We start from the raw sequence: 26,353 nt of genomic DNA on the forward strand, positions 1-26,353 counted from the left end.
ACTGTTTGAGCACGATAGGTATTTGGCTTCCAGAGAGATTGGGAAGTTGAAATGAAGTATTATCTGCTACATCTTTTGTGCAGTGAATGTTACGCAGGGACTTAGTATAGTACTAAGAGAATAACAATTCCGGGAAAATTACATAGAGATATCTCATTTTGAAAAGGCAGATGTTCTCTATTTAAAATGTGTCAAATATTAAATTCTATTATGCCTTCTTCCTGCTTCACTGCTACAGGCATCCTCAAAGACGTGGGGAAAAGCACGGCAAAACTGTCACTGCTTCTCGATTAAGGTTGTTTACTTAATACGCTATTGAAGAGAATAACCTCTATAAATTATGGTTCTGAAACAACAGGGGGAAAAAATAAATGAAGGAAGAGCAGCATACAGAAGCATTCCCATTTACAGCTTTTGCTGTGCTTCAGTTCAAGAGGAGGAATTGCAGAGGCATCACTCTCCAGCAAGCTAAATATTATACAATTTAGCAAAAATAAATGACAATCAGCTTTTAAAGATCCAAAAATACATACTAAATTGCATTGGGTTGAATAATCCCCACATAAGCTATCCAGCAAAGCAAGTATACGTTTGGAAAACCTCTCTGGTCTCTTTGGCTCTTAAAACGCCAGGACCTGTGTTATTTCCTCTGTCAGAGGCGGCATCTTGTGCTGCCACTGCCTTCGCAAGACAGACAGCTGGAGAGTGAGACTGGCACTGTCCAGAAGAGCCTTCTAGTTACAGAGGTAATAAAAACAGGTGCTAAACCCTCCTCAAAGAAGCCTGGAGCAAGTACAGCAATGCAGAGCATAAAAAAAAAAAAAAAAACCCAAACAACTTTATTTGTATGTTGTGCTAACTACCTTGACTTAAAGGATGACTCAAAGTAAAAAAAAAAAAAAAAAAAAAAAAAGGCAAGCAGCTAAGTATAAACCTACCCCCCCTAACATTTAATGAACACAGCGTGACTATCTCAACTTTAAACGTTACCCTCATTAAGTAACAGACTAGATATTACTGAAAATAGATGTGAGGATTCCCACCATAGGAAATGCTGCTCCTTTACACGGCTAAGAAGTACTGGCACACTAAAAGCAAGGACAGATTCACGGGGGCTGGTGTTAGGTGGGGTTTGTTTGGTTGGTTGGGGTTTTTTTGTTTGTTTTGGGTTTTTTTAAGCATTTTTTCCTTCGCCCCCCCTTTTTTAAATCTGGGAGCAGGCAGACACACAGACCAGCAGTTTCTGGGCTCACCAAAGATCCCAGTCCTGCACGCTGTGTGCCCAGCGGACGTGTGTTTGCATCCCTCATCCCACAGGAATGCTTTCCTTCACCGTCCCCGTCTGAGCAGCAAGGTCAGAATTTTGCCACTGCACAGAGGTGCCAGGAAACTTAATTTTCTCTGTGAGGCTCTCACATATAATAATATGACCTATAAAAGCACTATGATGATACCTATTAGAAGTGATAGTAAGTCAATACCAATTAACTCCAGGACACTTAACTGATGCTACAAAACCCCAGTGACAACAGTTTTCATTTCCACATTCCCTACCAAAGCAAAAAGCAAGTTGAAGACCAATGTGGTTAAAAAAAAAATTCTAAAAAAATCTGTTCTCAGATTTGTATCTAAGAGCTGTTAAATCTATGCCGTATTATCACAGCAAGGACAAGTCAAAACAAAACCACTTCAGAGACAACAGCAACCCCAGCAAAGTCGCAGCACCTCTGCGGACAGAGGCAGGGCTACGCCAGCCCCAGCTGTGTTTTGACGTTTCAGAATCACTTTTCTCAACAACCAGATTTTTTTTTTTTTTTAAATTTTTTTTAAGAGTTGGTCTTTTCAGCAGTGAAATAATAGGAAACACCTCCAGCCAGTATGTAAGTTGAAGTCAGTGAAATTATTTGAAACAACATAAATGCAGAGCGAGACAGCCACGCACCCTCCTCCCGCTCTGAACGGGCTCCAGTGCCTGAACTACAGCGACAGAAGCCAGCCTCGCTCCTAGGACGCTACAGCAGCTCTAGGGTTGCTGGTTTCCAATTTTCCTTTCCCATGTGCAGATACAACGCCTGTTTTGGAGCTGCCACTGGCCTCTTCTGTGGGAAGATGGAAAACCAGCAGGTACACCACACAGAGGAGAAAGTCGCACCTTGGACGCTATGACAAACACGCAGCTTTATCAGTGGCACGACTATTTCAGACAAACTATTTCATTCCGTGTCATCCCGTTATCTAGGGGCCACTGCATGGCCTCTCCTCTATTTTTACAGTCATAGCTATCATTTTATTCCCTTGCATAGCTGCACTTAGTCTCCTAAAACTATGCACTACTGTTAGTGCATATAAAAAGATGTCCATCACCACTGTAATTTTATCACTTCCTTCCTGTAAATAACAGTTGTTGCTGCCACTAGAAAGAAAACAGCAGTTCTTTCAAATAAGTCACAGGTGAAATACATTAGATTACTTGAAGAGCTAATAAAGATTTGGGTTTTTTTGTTTGTCTGTTTTATTTTTATTTTAAGACCTTCATCTCCTTCCAACAATGAGAAAACAGCCAGTTACATTTACCGTCTAACATTAAACCAGATACTCAGTTTATAGCAGTGCGCACAGGCCCACCGACCTCAGGAAATCAACGTTCGTTCACTCCAGCCTGAGGATCTGATGTCCTGAACAGATATCTTAGAGGACTGTCATTCTGAAACACCAGTAAAAATAAACACCGATTTACGCAGTGATCTCTGTTCAACTCCTTTTAACACAGAAAGCAGTTGGACGGTCTCGTTTTTTTAATCAGTGCTGTTCAGAAGTTTTTAAAAAGGGAGGCACCCTTAATCTTTCACAAGACCAAAACTCAACAGAGATGTCAGCTCAACTTCCAAGACCCAAATATCAAGGTGTATTAGTGTTCCAGTGGCACCCAAAAGCACGTAAGGCAGCCATGAATATACAGCGCCTTCTCAGCAGAGACTGCAAAGGTACCTTATACACGGGAACAAAAAGACACCGGGAAAATTAGAACATATGCAACACCTGTAATCCAGCAGAACCTGAGGTGCAGGTCACTTGAGAACACACCCAGCCTTCCCCACGCACCAGGAGTAAAATGCCATTCATGAGACTGTTGCAGAATTTAAATGCTGTGGTGTTATTTAAATAGGACGTTTCTTGTTCTAAAGGACAAGCGCATGATCGCGTATTGTTATTATGGATCGTACCTAATTTGAAGACATATTTCCAAGCACATTTTCCTCAACTGCAAAAGTAATTTACTCCAAGCCCTATGAGCTCATCTAATTCTCATATCACTGTATGTGTTTGCAGGGCAATGCTGTGAACTGTTTCAGTAAAACAAAGTAAATCTTAAAAGAATAAACAGCCTGGGAAGGGGTTCTAGTGTTTTTGTTTGGTTAACCTGGATGATTTCTGCTGTTCCGTTCACAGCCCCATGAACAGCTGTATCAGCACAGCTGATAGGGAGCAAACCTGACATAGAGGCAAAACTGAAAAAGCCCTCAACTCAGATTTGCTGGCCAACAGAACATTCAAAAATCACTGAGGATCACAATAGCACGATTACCATCACTCGTGCTACTCCCTGCTATTTTTATTTTGTGATTAGGTGGTATTTTGCCATTTTCCTCACTGGTTATTCATCTCTCACCTTGGTTTCAGTCCTCCTTGTGGTTCCATCTTCAGAAGTGACAACAGACACGTGGGAAGTGGGAGTGCCGGGGTCTTCCTCCACAGTAACTGTCTCTTCCACCATTTCTTGAGGCTCTTGCATCATTGCTATTGATGTCTGGTTACTGGGGCTCTGTTCCTAAAGAAGCAGGTAAAAGAAAATTAACTTTTCAGTTCTACCATCATGGTATAACTAGTCTATTGATTTCAGCTTTCTCAACTGAAAACACATTTTACCCAACAACTCGCAAGCAGGGATTCAGAGAAAGAAGTATTTACTGTCTCAGAACAGCATGCTGCAGCTATGCCGGTATGACTGGGCTCAGCTCGGTAAATGGAAGTCATGTGAAGCATCTATCAAGGTCTTCATGTTTATAGGCAACCTACTACAGACTAACAGACTGCTACCTTATATTTAAACCTGCTTTCAGCTTCCTCTTCAATGCCCAGCGTAGGAGGAGTGGAATTTTTGTCTGTAAAAACATTCATCCAGTTCCGCAGTAAACAGGACCATTGCCTTTCAGAGCAGTTAATCTTACACACCATTAGAAGTTTATTTCCATTTGATAAAATGCACTGAGTTGCAGACTACAGAAGGCTATAAAACATCAAGACCTACTATTAAACTGACACCTTTCTCAAACTGTCCAAAGTAACGATAATTTTAAAAAATGGATAGCTAGAGATTAATAGCTGAATTATGTGAAATGCTACCCTTCTGACATCCTCCCTTTGCTAAGTCCGTAAGACCTAGCTGGCTATAAGCTTATTTAAAATTTATAACAGATAGACAACATAAAGAAACACTAAACAGAAAGAAAATAGATCAAAGGCCGGTTCTTGCAGGGATGCTGCCCAAAGAGAAGGCTCCTGCTTCTCGCCAGCACTAACATCTGAACCTTGCCTTCTCTTACGCAATTGCACAGACATCAGGAAGCCCCCCTTTGGCAGATGAATGTATTTGAGAAGCTTCACGGCAAGCGGCCAATAAAGAATGGGCTCACATACTGAGAAATAAGACTTTTCCCCAGCGTTATGAATCCTCGACTACGTAAAATGAAATGACAGACTATTCGTTTCATTATCAGCCCTGAAGGCATCGGGCTACGCAGGCCTCAAAGCCAAAGCAGGGCGTCTGTTTGCACGTCTCGTCCAACAGGCACACAGGAACATCCTTTATTAGGGAATACACACACACAAACAGGCACACACAGACACACTTTTTTTTTTTTAATATAAAAAAAATTAAAAAAAGGAAAGCTATGACACATAGCCCTAAACTGCAAAGTGAACACGCTTTCCCTAAAGAAGACACTGTGGGCAAATTCAGTATACCTTTTCACATCACGGGGAAATAAAATGATTGGGATGAAACCGTTGCCATGCAGGCGCCGAGTCTAATTACATGAAGGTTTAAATATTCTCTACCTGTGAGCAGCTTCATCACCAGGGAACTACATTTTATTTCGTAACATTTTATTCAGAAAAACCGCATTTCATCCCAACGATGAACTCTTTCGCTGTGCCAGGCTTTGAGCAAGCCCTGAAGGACAGGCTCCTTCCGAGCGACCTTACGCCGCCGAGCGGGAGCAGGGCACGGAGGTGTCCGTAAGCTCCACAGTGAAAAGCGTCATTTAATCCTCGCGCGATCCAGAATCTCCTTTGCAACAAGCCGAGATGCCCCTGTTTGGATCCCTTTATTTACAACTGGATTCTGACGTTCTAGAACTTCAACTTCAGTAAGGAAGCCGCTTTCACTTTCAGGTCAGCGCTAATATTAACCAAGACCATGACAATAAGCCTTAGGCAATCATCTCGGTCAAAATGCAACATGGACAGCCCTCAAAGGCAACACGTGCTGGACCACCAGAGGTGAGGTAAGCAGGCACTACCTCCGTTTCTGTTGAAACCACAGAGTAACTCAGGCTGCAGAATCAATCAATGAGAATAAGGCTTCCGAAATCCAAAAGAAAATCACTCCTTCCAGTCTGCAGTGCTCAATCATTATGGCCAATACCGTACGATACACCCCGAATCCCTTATGGCAGGGTTCAGATAGCAGAAGACACGACCTGACCACAGCTTCAGAAGGGAAACTAGCTCCTGGTACAAATATATTAATGCCTTCACGTTTTTCTTGAAGATACTCTATTCCGACTGCAACTCCCTTTTCCCCACCCCACAGTAAAGCTTCCCTCTAAACAGAAGAATTTACACAATATTGCAATATGGTAAAGACTCAGAACTTCTATTCATCTTCATGCAACCCCAGCCTTGCCAACGGCAAAAAAACCCATTATGTGTAGAGGTTTTTTCCATTACAGCTTGTCCCTGTAAACCTCCTTGTCATCTCCAGGGCATCAAATGCCAAAACTGCTTCAAGGTGGGACCTTCGCACTCCTCTCACACACATATGTACATACACACATCTCATCCATCATCCTCAGCTCTAGCTGCATCTTGAAGTGACTTCATGAATTTACATCTCTTCATTTCCCTCTAGATTCTTCAGAGGCAAACTCTGTGATAATAAACCTGAGGAGATGGAAAGTGGAAAGAAATATTTCGCTCTTTGAGCTTTTGCAAAACTTTTTCTTTATGAAAAAAAATGTCTCCCTTTGTATTCAGACTGCCTGTGGGCAAAGGAAACCTTTAAAGCTGGGCATTTAGACATGAGCAAATTGCAAACTAGAGCATATTGACTTTAAATGAGCACTGTGCTAGTTTTTATCCTCTGGCTACTTCTAAAATGAAGATTCAGAGAGGTATGGTACAGATCTGCATTCCTACAAGAGAAAACTATTGTTAGCAAGAGACTGTCCTAAGCATCAGAAAGAATAAAAGCTTGCGAAGTTCAAGGTAGATATCCCAGCACAGACAACTAACCAGACTGCATCTTTTTGTGTCTTCCTTCTTATTATGTGAGCTACTGAGGAATGCAGTGAGCAAAGAGGACAGCGTATCATCCAGCTTACTCCCTGAATTAGCTTAAGGAGGTGGTTCTTTGATCTCCGAAACCAGTACTTTCTCCACATCGCTGAGTTGGAGTTGTCACGAGCTATCATTAACGTAGAAAAGATGCAAAGATTTTGTTATCTGTTTTTAGTTTCCATCACTAAGGATTTCAGGTCATCACAAATTGCAGAAACTGGGACACGTTACCCTTTTCAACCACATTGCTCTGTGCTCAGCTTCTAAGTTAGTATTTAGGATGCTCTTTTGCTAAATACATCTCAGATTCCAAACGCTTGGCAGGTAAGCCTAATTATTCAAAGTAAAACACAAGACGCCAGATAGAGCTGGAACACAACACCCCTAATGAATAATCCTACCAATAGTTCCCTGCCTGCTAGAGGTAGGTAATTCCAGTTTAGAACAACACACACGCATTTGTTTGCCTTGCTGGGGGCTTTCAAAGCAAAAGCAACCAGACAATTCCTCTTTTCCTATCACGCTGGACAAGACTGTGTGGTCCTTCCCCCACTGTCAAACCCGAGGGTGTTCCCCAGCACAAGAGGGATCTGCCATGCCACAGCAGTCGCTGCCATCAGCTGAGCATCTGGGAAGAGCAAATCTAAAGGGAGCTTCCTTCCAGTCCTCTTCAATGGGAGAGCGTCAGGATCCTTGGCAGTTCCTGCAGGATGGCTCCTGGTCCTCCTGGGACCCTCCCTTTGAAACGCCCGAGGCACAACAGCCAAACTACAGAAATCGCGTCACGGGGAGCGTCAAGGGCCAGCAGCTCTCGGAGGGACGTGGCGCCGAGGGGGACCCTTCGGATGGCTGGGCAGGGGCCTCGCAGGACAGACCTGAGACGGCAGCCAGGTCCAACCAAGAGGCAATATCGCAGTGACGAGGGAAGCTCAAGGCCAACCTCGGAAGAAAATCTGCAGGTCAGCGTTAGGATCAGGTCCAGTGATAGCCAGGCAGGGCTGAGGTCAGGCTGGGAAGTCAGTCTGCAGGTCGGGGTCTGGATCAGTGGGGCGCACGGCCAGGCACAGGCAGGGCTGTAGCCCAGCTGGGGACCAGTACTCCGCCAGCATAGCCCAAGTGGGGACTGAGGGCTCGGGGCTGAGCCTAAACAAACACAGCTCCCAGGTCTCTGGGTGGAAGCCCCTCGTGAACCTGGTCAGGGCCACTGAGGGATCCCACAGCCCCTCTAAAATGGCAGCAGGAGTTCTCTTGCAATAAAAACATACATATCAAGGTATTATCCCCCCCAAAATTGCTAAGCATTACCCATTTGCCGATGAAATAATAATCTTTGACTCCAAGAAGATTACAAAACAACACCACGTCAGAAGAACAGACTCCAATCTAGTTATTGGATACAGTGTCAGTAGGCATGGCTTTTCTCCCTGCTTCTTTCAGTACCAAATGAATCCTAGCCTGTTGATCTGTGCTTGCATCTCTAGCGTGCTTTAAAAAAGCCAAGCTATTTAAAAAGCAGAACAACAATCAATTTATCCCCAGCCTGTAAAAGTTAAGTGCAGATGAAACAGCTAAAGACCTTGTAAAATAAGCAAGAATCATAAAATAACAGTAATTCTTGTTTTGTTAAAAACAAGAGTCATTTACCATTTAGGGCACATATCTCCTAGGGCTTATTTTGCATTAGAATACTATAGTTTCTATAATCACCACCATTTCAATTCCTAGAGTTATATTTCCATCCAAGCAGCTATTTTATATCTTTCTTAATAAAAGAATAACCTCCCCCAGGAGGATCAGACATCCTACTTTAAAACAGTAAACAAAAGTTCTTTATTCTCTGCCTATGAAACAATTTAAAACAGTCTGGAAATAATATAAAATTGCAGGAGATTATTACTTCCACTAAAACAGTCCCTCTTCAAAAACACTGGAAACACGTACCTCGACTGATCACTCTCCCAGAGATACCCTTTCTGCAGTAGATTGCAACGCAGGCTATTCAGGCTACTGCTTACTCCAGGCTACTGTCAGATACCACATTGGAAGGTTTCTGCAAAGCACAAAGGCTGGATTCTACACCAGTGGACATACTTGTCCTCAGTCGACCCAGCGCAGACAAAGCTCAAGCGTATCAACTTCTGTGAAACACATCACAAGTCTGGGCGTAATTAACGGCACTGGACAACAATGCTAATTGAATTAAATGTGGATTCTCTCTCCTCCTCCTCCTCTTTGTTTAAATTACTTATTAAAGCTTCAATCTCTGCGAAGCATGAGATTATTTGTAAGCGCAAAGCAGGCAAACATTGTATTTGCCAGAGTCGGGTCTCATGCCGGCGTTCTGCCCCACTGGTCTCCTTCCAACTTAGATCTGCCCTTCCAGCTCAGTCGTGTCCTCAAGCTCGTTATCTGCTGAAGGCATGTGGAGGAGAAAGGAAGACAAAAAAGGCAAGTCTGCAGGAACACAGCAATCCAACAAGTCTATCTTGAGATCTGCATCAGATTGGTACCCCGATGGGACACCAAAGAGGAAGAAAATCAGTGGTGGAGTCTCCTGACCTTGGTGTATTTGTGGCAGATCTTTCTCCAATAAAAGATCCAGCTCCCCAGCAGCTAAGACTCTCAAATCTGATTACTATCACATTCTCCTGCCTTGTCAGAGCTCCCTTTCTCTCACCACAGCCTGAAGATCCCTGCTGTGCTCTCTGCCCTGGATTTGTCCAGAGATCCAGTGCCTCTCAGTAGTGCAACAGCTGGAATCCAAGCTAACCAGCACATGCACATCACTGAGCCCGTACCATCCGAGAGGCAGCTGAAGAGGAGGCTGTCTTACTCTATTTAGATCGTGCTTCAGGAGCATAGAAAGAGGTAAGCCCTCGCATACAGCGGCGCTTGCACTACGGGGAGGCAGGGCGCCTTCGGGAAGAACGTGGAGGCCTCGCGTTCAAGGACCGCCACGCGCTGCGCTCCTCCAGTTCAAAACGCGCAGCGAGGTCTGGGTCTTCAGCACAAGCAGAGGAGCTCAGTCACACCTATCCAAACTCTTCACAACCAGGGGCAACACTGCCGCAACGCTGCCAGATTGCTCAGGCAAAATTGCACGGGAAGAACGAAAAGCACCCGGACTGGCCCGACTGAAACCCGGGCAGTGCAGCGCACTGGAAAGAGAGTCTGCAAGATAGACAATGATTTTACGATGGGAATACATAAATATCTACTTTGCTGCAGATAAACTGATCTCCACTTAGTAAGCCTACTTCTCTGGTTAAATGCTATGTGAAACAAAATGTGTTTTTCATATATATAAATATACATATATATATATATATATACAACGGATTCAGCTCACTTCAGCGTGAACCCAAACGCACGAACCCAGGACGGGCTCCAAGCCCCCCGACAGAGCTCTCTCACGAGCTCTACCCTACGGCCGGCCAGTTCAGAACGCAAGGAAAGCGCCAGCCCTCAATGAAAGCCGGCCGCCCTGGCATGGGGCGCCAGAATGAACTCAGCCCCACGCCACAATGCACCGACTGTTTCCTGAACGCTTACACGCTTCCCTTGTCCTTTAGAAACACACACGACAAGCCACTAACAAATAATGCCAGAGCTTATAAAGCACCAAGGTTAAAAAGGAACATTTCAGCAACTGAAAAAAGCCCTCAACTACAGAAGTTTTGAAAAGCCACAAAGAGCAGCTTTTTTTGCAAGCAGGCACGGTAATTCTCCATCTGAAGGCATCACACCTTTCAGGGAAAGCAAGAGGCGGAGGTGAAGGAGAAGGAATCAAAACCCAGACAAGGCCTGCAGTAGTAATATTCACCCCTCAAGTACGGCAAGACACACTGGGGTTCTGTTCAGCCACGCGGTAACTGCCCGTCACCAGGGAAAGCCACGGCGCTTGCCCAACGGTCAACAAAGAGGGCTTTTATGCCATTTTAAACAATCTGAAGTGTCTCAGTTAATGGAAGACCGGGCAATTGGCCCTCAACTATTTCTAATTGACTGGAATGATGGATGAAGCTAAAGGGAAAGCTGACCCACTGAACTTTTCCATACAAAGCCAGAAAACTGAAGGAGATTGTAAACAGTTTATAAGAACGAGAAGTGGGAGAGGCAGAATCCCAGAGGCTTTGCTCCTCTCAACCTGCTGTTGTTTCAGATGAAGGAAAACAAAGAGCTTCAACTCAGAGCAACAAACAACAAAAAATACAGGGGAAGGCCTAAACAAATAGGGTATTTTTCCCATGCTCTCCTCCCCTTTCTCCAGTAGCTACTCAGCTCTGCCATGCAAGCTGGTCCTTTGAATCAGAAAGGGCAATTTGTCACTTTGACAAGTGAGACGTCTCTCAGGGCTCTGTATTGCCTTGCCCTGCTTTTCAGATTGACCGGGCGCTAACCAAAGATGTCAAGACATTACATCTCAGTCAACTTCAACAGATGTGATAATATATACTTAAAACTTAGGTGTTAATCAGTCCCACTACACTAAAGGTAACGCTCAGCAAATCACGCACGCCCTCTGATTTCCAGAACAAAATCACTCGCAGCTTTTGTACCGCCGAAGGGCAATACTGCTGCAGCGACAGAGCAGTTGGCTGGCCTAAACAGCTCCTAGGAGGGAAGAGGGAGGACACACATCTTCCAGGCAGGGCAATGGATGCGTAATAGGTTCAAACTCTCAGCACCTATCTTCACGCACCTTGGCGCGGTATCTAAATGCACAATAACTTAATTTTTCCTCTTTAGTCAAAAAGAGGAAAAGGAGCTTGCTTCAGAGAACAGTTCAGATCTCGCACAGACTAAATCACCTCCTCGGACACATCCAGCTCTTGCCACCGACTGTGCAGGGCAATGACACCAAGCACTTCAAGAGAGCATTAAAGCTGGGGGATGAACCCAGGCCTCGGAGCCCGATGCAAGAAATCTGTGGTAGAACCCAGAACCGGACAAGGGTATCACAATTCATCATTCGGTCCCTTTTTCTCCCCTAGTGGTTCAGCGAGATCCAGTAGTAAAATAGAAGCATAACCCCTTATTTTTAACATGAAAATGATGAAGGCAAAAAAAAGAAAAAACACCTGGCAGACACAGTGTTAGGGCTAGCCCTTTTTCTCTTAGCTGTCAACAGCATGGCCAGTGTTTATCTGGAAAGTTTGCCCACTAGGAAGCCATACTAAATGAGTAGGAAATGACTGCTTCTCACCAAGATTTGTAGAGAGTTCTCTGTGATCTGCCAAACTGCCTCCCAAAGGCAAACACAATGCAAATCTGCATGCCTAATCTTTGACCAAACCCAGAACAGATCCGACTTGCTTCCTCTCTGGAGTCTTTCAGATGAACTAAGCAGGGCTAAATTAGGGAGATTTTTAGCGGGATGCGGTTACATCATGGATTACAATTTTCCAGCAAGCTTCTTCCTCCATCTCCACCTGCTGCCTCTACAATGCTGGCACGAAGGGTGGTGTGGGATGACTCATTTGTACATTCCTTTCTGCAAGACAGGCATTCAGCTTTCATTTCTTCTTGGCCCCACAGAGTTTGGGTCATAAATGAAACTGATGCACGTATTACTAGATATCAAGTCCACAAACTTACATGCACATAGGAGTCAGAAGTACAAGCTACGTCCTTCATCTAAAACAAAAAAAGGAACCGTCAGTTTGGCAGAGTACAACAGCAAGTTTCTTTACGCAGTCCGTGTGTCCAGCCTCTACCCCAGCCACCTGAACACATCACTACTGCCTTAAACCACAATTGCCAGACCCAGCCTGTCAGCCTAGGCTAACACGTGCCCGCCGACCAGCACTGCTACGAAACTACCTTAGAGAATTGCTTTTTAACTTCAATGCAGATGTAAACCATCTCTGCATTCTTTGAATTACGACCAAGACTAGAACGTTATTTGGGTGTCCTAGCAGCCATATCAGATCAGTGTTAAATTTAACTAATCTTCTCACCCACCCACAATCTTGCCTGTAGATCTGAACTGTGCAACAAAAATGTTTTTTGTGGCAAAACACACTACCACAACACAGAAAGCAAAAAAAAGAAAAAAAGCTTTTATAATCTTGAGGGAGACAGAACAAATGGATCACTGATGAATTTTTAAGGCTGCATTCCAAGAAAGCCTTTTCTTAAATAAATTATGTCTCATTCTAGGGAATACAAAGCAATTGACAATAAATCTAATCACCCGCCTCATAAGGGATGTGCTTGCCAATGTCTCCCACTAACAGGCACCAAAGCAGGTTTGCCTGGCTCCAAGACAGCAGGACTGCTTCAGTCCAGGCAGCTCCCCAAGAGATTGCCCATGCGAAACCCCATTCTGCGTCTCCCCTCCGCATCCCGCCCCCTCGCCTGCCAGCCCCACACCAACAGCCTCCGCCCAAAGGGAACACGGCGGGAAACGTGTGAACGGCCTCCGACGGAGGCCCGGCTTGCCATACTGTGTAACCCCAGAGAGCAGACGTCTGACAGCGGGAAAAAAATTGTGTGGGACGTCTCTGGATGACTACCAGTCCATTGGAACACCAAAAGACACAAACCAGCCAACAAAGTCAAAGGCCGCTCCATCTGCTGTAAATCTGCCAAATGGAAGAGATTCCAGCAGAAAGACAATTTTCCCAAGTGCGGCGCAGTTACTCTGCTAGTTCAACTGCCCAAGAGAGTTCACCAATGGCTTTTTTTTTCCAGTAGTCCATTTACCTCACACATCCTCAGTGTATTTCATAAGACTGAGCTTACAACTGCTACTCGTACATGGACAGACCTCACACAGACTGGAAAGACAGCAGGTAGACTTGCTAAGCCAGTGTTAAACTAGCAATAAACAGTAGAAAGAGAAGGGAAAAAAAAGATGAAAGAGAGCCCTTGGATATTAGGGAAAATGCTGAGTAAGATCATTTCATCACCTCCATTTGGCATCTCCATGGTCACTACTGGGACCACCCGTGCAGCTCCCCGGCCCGCAGCCGGGAAGGACGCGGATACGCTGCAGTCGGCTCAGAGCACTGCTGACAGAACGGCCCAAGAGAAGGATCAGAACGGTCTCTCATCCTGCCCTAAGCTCCAAGCTATTCCCCTCAAAGAGAAGGTCAAGGGGCGATTTAATTGCAGTTCAAGTGCTTAAAGGTGTAATGGAAAATTGATAGAGAACCCTTCAGTCTCAGAGATAAAGGTTTTAACTAATCCCAACGTCAGGAAGCTGAGGGCTGACAAGGCACACATATTTTGTTTTAATTTTTAGACAGCAAGTGCGAGTGGTGCAAGTAAGAAAAACATACGTGCTAAAACTTTCCTAACCACTTAATAGGTTAGACCTGTTTATTTTTAAGAAACACGTTCCTATTTAATCAGAAACCTGATAATGGAGAGGTGCTCGTGTGCGTGCACACAGGTACTCCTACTTGACTGCTACATCGCTCTGAAGATTTTTCAGTCTAAGAACAAATTATTTAAAGCTTGTGAAGGACTCCCCCCAGCAAATTACACTTAAATGCAATAAAGAGATTTTTGTCAGCCAAGGAAGGGGCTAACGAAGGCTCCCCATTCCGCAGTGGTTTTGGCTTTAGCCTCTCCTCCCACCAGTGAGCCGTGGTGAATCCCCTACTCAGCTGGGCCAGCAGCAAGGCCAAGTTGCAAAGCAGAGCGTTGTGCCACCTGAGAAACCACCCTCCCCAAGGAACGCCTGTCTGTTCCACCCCCAGCCCTATTCACAGCTATCTGCAGCACGGCTCCCCAGACCTGCTGGGCCAGCATAACCGAGATGGCTGCACGACAGCAGGAGCCAGCGACTGAAGGAAAGGGGAAAAAAGAGAAGAGATGAGGACCATTTATTCAGGCACTGCCACCTAGAAAATTCATGGGAAACCACTGGGTCTGTTCAGTGTCTAATGCTAAATATCGACAGTCAGGCAATTTAGCAAGGACTGCTATTACTGCATGATGAGCATGAATCTCAAAGGAAAAGTCATTTAAACCAAGGTGGAAGTCACTTGCCCAGAGGTAAGTACCTTCACAAGTAAAATAGCTCTCAATTTCTTAGTTAAACGTGTTTGGCTTTTTTTCGTTTCCCATCAGCTTTGGCCAAGCGTTCCACATACTGCTGGAAATACGCATCTCTGTGGCCACTCCTGTTGGCACTGTGTATACAGTCAGCCCTTCTGGATTAAAGCATCTGAATTGTAAAATCCAATCGCATTTGCCAACCACCCAATTATTTACATAGTATCTTTTCAATTATTATTTCTGATGTGCTTTTGTTTGGCACTTCACAATGGAATTCAAATACGATAAAGATTAAGACAAGACGCAGCCCTAGCGCCAGCAATCTAAGTCACTTTCAAGCAGGTTCTCAGAGGGCTTTCAGAGAGCCAGTTCTCAATTAAACACACACAGATAACAACAAGAGATCACACAGGATGAAATTAAGGACTTGCTATTAATGAGCACCAGTCAGAAAACCAGATTCACGCTCTGAATGCTGTTCTTCCCTGCAGCTGGCGAGCCAAGCTGCAAGACTGCTGTTTCATCCCAGGGATAGGACAGCTGTGTTTCACTCCCACTCCTTGGTGTCGTTTTATGCCAGGAAAGGGAATCTTTAATTTTTCCAGAGGAGCCCTGCCAAGCCGAGGCTGCAAACAGGGTACAGCGTGTCAGTACACTTCTGGCCAGCTTGCTCGTACCCCGGCCAGAACTCTTCAAAGTGCCGTATTCCCTAGGCAGGCGCTGGCAGCAGTGACCGCCTGGCTTTCACGCAGACCAGCCTCCCGCGCTGGTCTCCCTGTGTTATTTAGGGCTGTACAGGATACACCATTTTCATCTGTTCTGGCAGAATACACGGCATCCCGGTACCCAGCCTTGCCTTCTCTCCTTTATACAAAAGGAACCGCTTCCATGAGACCCACCTCCACCACTAAGCTTTTGGCAGAAATAAACTGGTGCTTACAACAAAACTCCCGTGTAAGTGCATTAGAGGAACAAAGTTCTCTGTAAAGCATTAGCAGCCCTTGTATCATCGATACACACAGCTGTCTTTCTCAGAGTTCAAATGAAGTTGTTTTATTTTTCTTCTAACTCTTCATGAAGAATCAAAGAACAAACAAGGCAGTCCTCCCACCCACCTCTTTTAAACAGTTGGACGGACTCCATCAGTACAAATTTAGCAGCTACGAGCCCACCGCCAGCGATGAACGCCCCGCCGCAAACACTGCTCCTGCCTCCAGGACCGAGCACGGCACTAGGAACGTCCCAGAAATACACGCTAGCAGGATTCATTCTCCTTCGGTTTTCAGCTTTTAGGTTTACCCTGTTGCTAAGAGAATGGTGCCTTTTGGTACCTTCCCAGAGTCCCCAGCAGCACAAAAACATCTCCCAAAAGGTGCTGCTGAACCCATGAGTCAGGTTTGCTGGTCTGGACTAACCCACCATTCATAACGATATCCTTAACAACTGAAGATGTCCTCAAGAACGGTCTGACAGAAATCCACAATATTCCACAGCTCGACCTGTTAAATCAGAGAGTGCAATAGCTATCAACAGATACAACAGAAGCATAGAAGAGAGTAAGTCTGGCAGAAAGGAGATGCAAAAACAACGCTGGGAGCCAGAAGCACACCAAGAAAAGGTGGGCAGAGGAGAAAAGCATTACAAAACGCACATACCTATCCAGGGAGGGGAAAAACAAAACAATAAAGCATGGCAGGGAAAGGGGAGGGGAAGAACAGGAAAAAATTGAGAAAAGACAGAATCCTTAAATGGGAAGAGCCAAATCAGTGGCTTTCACATAAAAAAAAAGTGGTAGGAAAAGGGGAGGAGGGGGGAAGTATGAGAGAAATATTTCAGTCTTTAATTTCATCAGGTTAACACTGCTTTAATTCACCCTATAAATCTTTTGACAAATAGCAGGTCTCTCCACACACAGCAGTATATTAAGATTCTTTTTTAAGGGTTTCCAAACAACACAATGTCATTCTTTGGCTTTTTATGTGGTTTGTCCAGACCGTGTTTTTGTTGCTAAGCTCTCATTAGGTGCGTATCTTGTACTGGTACTTTCTGACAGGCAAGAGATCATAAAATACAAGAAACCTGAGCGCAAGCCCAGCATTCGATTTTACACAAGCGAACACTCACAAGCAACAGCCCAATGCCTTGCTTGTGACTTACTGACACTGCTGTATGCGTTCGGGATGAGCTGACTGCGCCCGCGCTGCTCCGTCCCGGCACGCCAGCAGTTCGTTTAGGAAAGGACAGAAAGGGTCTTTCTGCGAGGCTCCCGGAGAGCGCGACTCCGGGCCTCCCACCCCGGAGCTGGCGGGCCAGCCCGCCGCGTCCAGCCGGCACACCGCGCCCGACAGCGGGCTCGGGAGCGCTGCCCCGAGCCACAGGCACCGGGGAGGCACGAGAACGTCGCAACGCCAAGACGGAGCCAGACTAACAAACCTCGCTTACGAGGGATGACAGTTAGCGTGTCTGGAAGCGCGAATGCGACAACCCAGCTATCTGGGTGGAAGACAAAGATATCCATCCTGAACGGCCAATTCTGTCACAGCAGGGACCACTGCGCACACCGCAGCGGGGGGAACTATCCCCATTCCACACTTGATTCAACCATCCCCGTCAACAGTGACCAAACACATCAGTGTTTACAGCTTCCCACCGTTCATCAGTTCACACATGCAGAAACTAAATCAACTTCTGAATAAAGAATCATCAGCAAGTCTGATCACAGAAAAAAAAAAAACTAAAAAAACAGAAAAATATTTTAGATAAGAAGTTTAAACTGAGTACAGCTCCGTTTAGAAAATTAAAGGAAACCTAAGGATAACCGTATCATTCACTTAACAAAAGCCAGCCAACATATCATAACAGGCTCTCAGTATACATCTAAAATGTGTTTGGAAACCCAGAAAATACACCAGATAATGTGCTCCGTATGCCCTCAGCAGTAGATGTTACAGCTATTCTTAATCCTAGCTTTGTAAACCTTGTAGACATAATTCATTGTGCTTTTGGATCCATAATATTTTGCAAAGCACTGCAGTTTGCTGGCTTATAAACAAGCCCCGCCAGCTCACGGGGTAGAAAGATTTCTGCTGACTTCGTGTATCATTTCAACTGCACTCATCAGGGATTAATAATTTTCCCTGCTAAGGACATAGGCTGCAAGTACTAAGTAGAAAAGGTTATGCATCTGTCTGAAAAAGACTGGTGATATTTTGATAGGTGATATTTGACTGTACCACTAAAGACATTAAATATAAATTGTACTAATGAAAACCAGGGTTCTTCATTAAAAAGTGAAAAGCACATAAACAACCCAGAAGTGACTGAATAGTGCACAGCACCACGTAGAGCATTGAATCATGTTCTGAAATAACCAAATGATTTCTTATTTATTTACTATTCACTATTTATAGGCGTATTCGGAGAGTTTTTCCTTGAGAAAGGGAAAGAGGGCATGCGGCAGCTGTTCCATCATACTAATTTATACGTGACCGCAGATATTAAAACATTAATAAAAGATGCTTTATTCTCAACTAATTAATTTCAAAAATCTCAAACTTTTTGACAAGCTGCTGAAGTAAGTCCTTCTCTAACCCAGATACCTGCTGCTCTTTAGCAGATGAGACATTTAAACTCGGAGCTCTCTACCTTCTTGACGCATCGTGAGCGGCCGCGATTGCATCGAAGTGGCAGAGCTTCAGCGGGTTCGATGGGGAAGGCACAAGACAAGGCCACTACTGGGAGATACACCTCTTCACACAGTATTTGTGTCCAGCCCCACTACCTCCGTTCATTCCACCACTCACCTACACTACAGGGAAACAGTCAGATTCACAATTAATTTTATCCGCAAGAGAAGGTCAAGTTGTCCTGTACTGACGGTGTTTTGAAAATCCCCAAAGAAAAGCTGACAACAAAAGCCATATGAATACATACAGCAAACAGGCACTGTTTCTTCCGTGAAGTTCAAATAGGATATTTAAATCTCAAATCTTTTGGAAATTTTACTGCTGTTTAAAAGACGTAATTGATAAAATTGCTTTGTCATCATAAATGCATTTCATACCCATAACTTCTCCAAGAGGAAGCAAGATCATCAGATAAGCCTCTGTATTCTTTGCAGACCTTCACGAATAAATTTCTCCTCTTTTTCACATAGTTGCACGCATACCGCAAGAAATAAGACCATTTTTTAATAGAAAGTATTTCACGTAACGAGAAGAACCCGAGAAACTATAAAGGGAAACTAACTTAAGCATTTCTGGTTCGATCCTCCACCAGTAAGGTCACGTCTCAGCACACCGCCCATTCTGAAGCCCTGCCGTAGTTTGCAATGAAGGTGATTTTCCATCATAGGGTATTTGCATTCCAATAATAGGTTTCTATCTTTATACTCAGCAGGAAGTAAGCAAATATCAATACAAATCCACATAATTAGGCTAATGGAATTTTACACAGTTAAAAAAAAAAAACCCTTCAGAACAAATCACTGAGCGAATTGCTTCAAGAACATTACCTTCACACCTGCAGCACCACCACAGCAGAAATCATCAGTGAAATCCATTGCTTATAGCATTAAGCAGCATTTTGCAGTTTCAGCAGTCAAGCAAGTTCAAATGGTCAGTACCAAATAGCTTTTGTAAACCATTGATATCTTGTTACTACTAAAAAAGTTTCACAAGAGAACTAATTTGTTGTCGGGACCAGGTGGAGGGATTTCAAGATCTTCACCATCAATCACCGCACTACAACACAAGCATTAGTTTACTGTTCTCTCTCTTGGAGCTATATGATCTTGATGACAGACCAAGGGACTTTTTTCTAAGAGAAGATAAATTAAATGGAGGCTTGTAATTCAGCTGAATAGCCCTGCAGCGCCTACTAACTCGTCAGCCTGCAATGCTCAAGCCAGTGCAGCACCACATACAGATGCAAACAAAGCTGTTTCCTATTAAGAGGAAGGCACTGACAATACACTACCCAGTCCTGCAGCAGCTCTTTTTCGCATGTATATGTATATGCTTCAATACACAAAACAGCTATATTCAGAGCTGATAATTCCACATGCACACCACTGATGAAGTGTGCTGCTCAAAACAAAGAGGCCATAGACTGCCGGGAGCTGGCCAGGCGCAGCTAAGCGCTCCACAGGGCCGTGGTGAACACCGGCCCGTGCTGACATCAGTGATGTGCGAGAGCGCTGGTGGCCGAGAGCAGCCGAAGCTTTAAACTGCAGCCTGCTCTTCTAAAAGCCTGGCAGCAGGAGCCTAGAGGGGGGCGTCCCCAGCCGATCCGGAGAAAGTGACAATTCAGGAAAGCACGCTCACTGTTCATTCATGCATGCGTGCAATCTTGGGCCAAACAGCCGATGTGCTAAAAGGTTTTCCCCAGAGGAAAAGTGTTTATTAATTAACATCTACTGAATTAATCGGTTCCCCATATGCTCTGCTGTGCTGCTAAGACTACAGCCCTATCGATAGTACCGAAAGGTGTCAGGTGTGGTGACCACCCAGGAACTTCATCAGGACACTTCAGTCCAAAAAACTAATTTACATTTTTCTTATCACCAAATTCAAAGCGTGTCCAAAGAAGTCACGGCAAACGCATTTAAAATCCCCGACCCATAATCACTTAAAAAGAAAAAGCCAACAAATGCTCCTACTTCAGACACAAGTGTGGCACATAGCAGAAACACAGAAGGAAGATGCTGCTAGGAGAGGTATTTTTGGATTCTGACTGCCCCTGGCACAAGTCTGTACAGTGACATCATTTTTCCAATCTCATTGAGAGACTTATTCGTCACACGTCAGCATCAGCTGGCAGGGCCCACGACTCCGGCGTCCCTGGTACGGCAGTCGCCCTTCCGCAGCCCGTCCGTGCAAGCTCAGGCTGCAGTCACGGAGGAGGGAGAGCAGTCCTGCAACCACCCTCTTGTACACGTGCGCTAGCCCAGGCCGTGCATTCTCATCCATGAGGACAAATTACTCACCAAGAGGTTTCTCCGTCACTGCGATGCCACCTCTCCCAACCTCCCTGGATGCGCCTGCACAGTGCACAGGCCAGCAAAGCCCTTTGTCAGACGAAGGGAGGACAGGCACCCATTATGGCATGCTCTCGAGCTGATTCAAAGACCTTTGATGTTTACTTGGCCCGGGTCTCCAATTTCAGCATTCCCTCACGTACGCAATACCCACTTAGTCCGACTCAGAAACTTGAACACCAACAGCTATAATTACCACACCCAGTGGTGAACTCGGACTGCAGCAACAGCACCCGTGACGCAGGCGAAGCTAGCTGCCCCGGCTCCCTTTCGGAAATCTTCTAAAGTCGACATCTGCAGTAGAAAAGCACTGTCCCAGCTAAATTAAAATACTGCGTTCCAAAGTTTTATCACCGTGCCACCCCTACGTACCACGCTGCCTGCTGCAAGCTGAGCAGGCCCAAGGGCCAGACGCTCGACCAGCGTTCAGACAGGAACAGCTCTCGCAGCATCAGAAAGGTCGTGGGTGCAGCCCTAATACCATACTTAAGACCTCAAGAAAATGAAGCTGAAAACAGCCTGGCTGTAGAACTTTATCAAGACAATTCTGCTACAGGAAATGCTTAAAGGATGCCAGAAAAGAAACATCTATCAACATACACAGGTGTGATGGCGATGTGTTAAAAATTAACTTCCTACAGAGGAAGATGCTGCCAGGCCATGCTGGTAAGAAACAGAAGGGGCTGTAGAGGGGCTTAAAACCGCATTCCTAAATCAGAGGCCTTGCTAATAATCACTTCCTTACAAGTACATAATAACTGGAACAAAAATTAAAGGTACCTTCAGAGAATAACATTTGCTGGGAAGCAGGCTGCAAATGAGAGTCAGCAGGATCTACGCTACCTGTCTGGCAAACATTTTCATTCTGTACTGGGGATATGGCAAGCAAGACTTGAAGTGATCCGTGTAAAACATTAGAGCACGATGCCGTGGTTAGGAAAGCAGCAAATGAAGAAGGTGGGAAGACTGCTCCTGTCTGGGAGTTGTTTCTGAAAGATTTGCAACATGCCACATGGAACTAGGTACAGCACTTCATCTTTCCGAGAGATGGCAAATCTGTCCTAAAGCTATGAACGGCTCCTCTTTAACTGGGAATATCTGCCCCATCCAATGATTAAATCCTTTGAGATTTCATTTAGGAGGAGGTATTTCTCTTCCAGATGCTAGTAAAAAGCATAAGACAACAAAAACGATAGATGTGCAGTTTCCAGCCACTCTGGTACAGCAGAAGCTTACACAGAGGATTTGAAGAAGCCGTAACCACAGTCCCCACACCACCACGTCAGTGCACCCTCAGTAACCCCTTGTGTACGCACCGAGCCGCTCCTACAGGCACCTATTTGCTCTTCAAGGATTCAGGCTCGAGAGGATCTTTTCCATGCACTTCACTTTGTTTTGGTTCACTACCCTGCATGCAGATATGGAAGACTTCATAACATGTTTGCTGTCCACCTGGAAGACATTAATGATTAATTTCTAAGCAAATCAAATACAGACAGCTCTTGGGCTTTCCTCTGTTTCTTCACTGCTTTCTTTGCAGAGAAAAGAACAGAGCATCATGTAAAATCCAGCTAGAGATATTAAAAAATTGCAGTATTTTTCAATCTCGGCATGATAGCTGGGGAGTCAAAGGTTTTAATCAAAAACCATGGATTAGGAGAAATGATTTCAAGCACACAGAGCACATGCCAGATCAAACCTTGTCTTCTGCCATACAAGGTAACCGTTATAGAGTGGATTAATTTGCAAACATTATTTTAACTGGGTTTTATATAAATCGGACTAGGTGAAAAGATGCGAAGATGGGATTTGTACTGCCCGCTTCACCCCGGGAGCGCGGGCGCCGAGGAGGGAGCGAGGCCTTACACGAGGTCCGTGCCGAAGGAGGCTCTGTGTGCAGGGACGACTCAGCTGGCGGTGAAAGATGGCGTCCGCCGTGCCCAGTCCTTTGAAGGACGCCACATCGGTGCCGTCGTGTCTGCAGTGCAGCTCTGGGCAATGCCGGAACATGGCCCAAGAGGCAACCGACACCAGCAGCAACACGCGCTCACTTCATCGGGCACCAGCTCAGACCCACGCAGGCAGCTCTTGCTCTAAAGGTATTTCCGAGGAGCTAACCCGAGCAAGCCACGAGAAGCTAATGCATCTCAACTGCTGAAATATGAAAGCATCTGACAAAGGGAGGGGGGAAATACCAATTAGGGACTGGTGAAAAGGGAAAAAGCCACAGCTACATTTTCATTTATCTGTAAATCCACGGTTTGTGCAGTCAGCGGAACCAAGCTGTTTGATTTAGGTTTACCTCACCTATCAGTCTCTCTGCTCTTGAAAAGGAAAATGTTGTGCAGGTTTTTCAAGACAGAGTTAAAAGGAACTTCCCGAAAGATCTCCCCAGACAAAAGGCGCTAGTGACTTCTTGCAAGATATAAATATACCGAAAACTCTCAAGAAGTTTCTGTCTCCAACTTTTGCCTTCACAGCACAGGTTGCCCGAGGAGTTCTTGATGTCTTTTGTAGTTGCACATTACCTGGAGGCTGACTGTAGGAAAGATACAGCTACAGCTACTCAGAGTAACTCCTGATGCAAATAATCTGTCCTGCGGGGAAAACAATGCTCTTTTGAAATAAAATTAAACCACTGGTAAAGCAGAGCAATTACACAGGAGTGAAGCCACTTTTAATAATAATAAAATCCATGCAAGGACAACGGTAATGTATAAAATTTACACTGGAATAGACTACACAGACCAGCACAGCTATCCTAACACATCTGTCTGTCCAAATTCACAGGATTTTTTCCTTAGTATAAAGGCTTGCAATAGGAATTCAGGAGAACACATGGGAAAATCTTTGACAATTTCATATGTAGAACACACAAAATATCGAAGTACAAAGAAAAAAGAGAATCAAGAAGCAGCGTTACGGAGTGTGCTTCAATGCTTTGTTTCCTGCCTGAAATTCACCTCCCGATGGAGCAATCCACGATGACAAATGACAAAAGTGTCTTTCCTGTCCAGTTACCATTCCAGACCTCTGAGATGTTCTGGGAACAGTGGGAGGTCACAGCCTTAGCAAAAAATGGCTGGATGACTAGGGAATGTGAAGTACCAAACGGCTGGACTGTTTTAGTAAGCGAAGGCCAGACGAACACGCACATAGAGCAGGCAAAAGATGACAGGCAAATAAAACTGCCTTGACTGATCCGATCTAACGTTGCTGAAGAACAACTCACAGCTAGGGATTTACTAATAACGTTCTCCCAAGATAGGCTTGGCATGACAGCTGCATTGTGTCCCTCTGGTAACACCTTTAGAAAGAAACCCAGACCACGCGTACAGTAGGTACAGCAGCATCCACTCCCAGTGCTGGTCGGTGCAGCCACAGTCAGCTTCCTAAGTCTTGTCTTTTTTTAAAGAACAAAGGGAAAAAGAGGGGAAAAGATCGCATCTGTGACATACCTTAAAGTATCAGAAACTCGGTCAGCTTTTGCAGTTATCTGAATCACTCCTCTGAATCCCCTTGCATTTTCTCACAAAATACACGAGCCTTGCACAGATAGGATGCTGTATTGCGACAGATAAAGAGAAAACCTGCAGAATTGAGGTCAGGGGTTTACGCCACTGGTAACTGCTGTTCTTTGTCATCGGGAGAGGCAGTGGGCTACACGTGGTGTGTGTAAAAGAACGAAAGCTGAAGCAAACAGCTTGCAAGTCTTGTTAAATTATCTGTGCTGAGTAAGAATCATAAAAGCCACACAACATATAAAGAGACTATTAGGTTCAGTTAAGCCGACATACACCGATCAGGAAAAGACATTAGAATACTGCCAGAAGTCCCAGCATGAAAGATCTCCAGTTTAGGACCCAGTCACCAGGTGTGAAGTATTTGGAGCCCTACAGCTGACCAGGGGTTACACGGATCCACGAGCACTCTAGTGTAAGCAACTGCTGACTGATGGCTCAGGTCTAAACAACAGTTGAGGGAAAAGAAAGTAGCTCAGAGGACGGTGAAAATGTAGACTGACTTCTAGATGCACTCCAACAGTACCTGGAAAACTGTGTTACAGACACAAGCTAATTAGACAGTAAGTCATATATCAACACTTGATGAATTGATGATCTCTACTACTGCATCAAAGAACCTGAGAATTTTTTGACATTTAAGAAAAACCAAGAAAGTATTTTCAGAAGTTGCATGTGAGTCACTTAGTTTAGCATTTATATAGCTCAGAAGATAACTACACCTTTTCTGGCAATTTTAACACACAATTAAGTGTGCCTCAAACAGGGGCAGTTCCACCTTTCTCGGGATGGTAACTGCAGTTAGCACACGTACTGGCCCGAGAGGTTGCATTAGCAGTTCAAACACTTATCTTCCACTCCTGAGGAGCGATCTAATCTTCAGGTAGAGTGCCATAGCTGGAGCCTTGGAGAAAAATAAAACCGGGGAGGTGACTGCGAGCCTTTTACTTGGTGGACAAGCCCACGACGACTTCGCTCCAAGTGGCAAAACACAACTGGAGCCCAGCAAAACAAAGCCCCAGCCACGCTGGGGTTCCTGCTGAGGGAGTGGTGTTTTCCTCAAGCCTTTCCAAACAGCGGTCAGGGTGCTGGTGGGTGTGGGGAGTCAAAGCCTTCAGTACAAAATGTTCATTTACAGAACTCCTTTTAATTGTCCTTCCTCGCACAGCAGATTTTAGCCGTGGAATCACTTGTGCTGAGAAGGGGTGAATACGTACCGTTGTGACTGCAATTAGAGCACAGTTACACCAATCTCTCTCTTTCTGAAATAAAAGCTTCTTAAGCTAATAATGAATTAAAGCATTAAAAAGCAGAGACACTGATTTTCCATTTAGCAATAGTAGAGGAACGGCCAAACAGTTTACTCTTGACTGTTTACCGAGCACCTGAAATCAGGCAGATCATTACTTCCAGCAGGCACCAGGGATGTTAACCTGAAGATTTACACAGGAGGCAAAAATCGATATTGTAATATAGCCACAAAAATGCAACTGTACAATGTATGCAAGCTTGATATAAAACAATACGCTCTTCTGAGAAATTACAGTAATTTGGGTGTGAGAGAGCAAAAAGACTTAAATCTGGCCAAATATTGTTAGGACAGCCAGGGAGAAATTACGCAGCACACCAAATGCCAATTAAAAATATTACACAAAAGCCAACCATCTTGGTCTGTAAATTTTTGCCTCCCAACTGCTGTGTAAGCACATTATTTAGAGCAGCTGTGTTATTAAAAAAAAAAAAAAGCTCTTATGCACACACACAATTCTGTGCAGACCTTTGGCCTCGCAGTGAAGGACTTAGCATGCGTTTAGGCCAGCAGAACCTACTTGACTAGTGTCCCAGATTTAGCACCGAGAGGAAAATTAACCTACAGCATAACTCTAGCACATGAACGTGGCTTCATTTAAGTCAAGAGCCAAGACTGGCTCATGGAGCCAATGCACAATTAAGTATCAGGCGAGCAAAATGTTGGAAGGGAGAGAAATTCCTCAACTGAATGTTATAAACCAGGACAAACAAACCACAATGACAAGGGGCATCTTTGAATTACAACTCCATCACCGTTAAGCCGTAGATTCTCAGCCACTTCACGAAAGTGAGAAAAAACGCGATCCCTTCCCATTTTGCAGGCGGCAGCCGCCCGCTGAACGCAGCGGCAGCG

General features: G+C 44.8%; 1 protein-coding gene across 1 annotated transcript in view; it reads right to left on the reverse strand.

The window, feature by feature from the left end:
- The window catches only part of ARVCF (ARVCF delta catenin family member), a 169,114-nt gene that overhangs the window by 89,825 nt on the left and 52,936 nt on the right, over positions 1-26,353 (reverse strand). The window contains exon 3 of the mRNA XM_082325454.1: positions 3,671-3,829. Coding sequence (XP_082181580.1) covers positions 3,671-3,829 — 159 coding nt within the window. The remainder of the gene's footprint in view (positions 1-3,670; positions 3,830-26,353) is intronic.

This window comes from Platalea leucorodia (genome assembly GCF_965183815.1).
Source record: "Platalea leucorodia genome assembly, chromosome: 12".
Taxonomy (NCBI): domain Eukaryota; kingdom Metazoa; phylum Chordata; class Aves; order Pelecaniformes; family Threskiornithidae; genus Platalea; species Platalea leucorodia.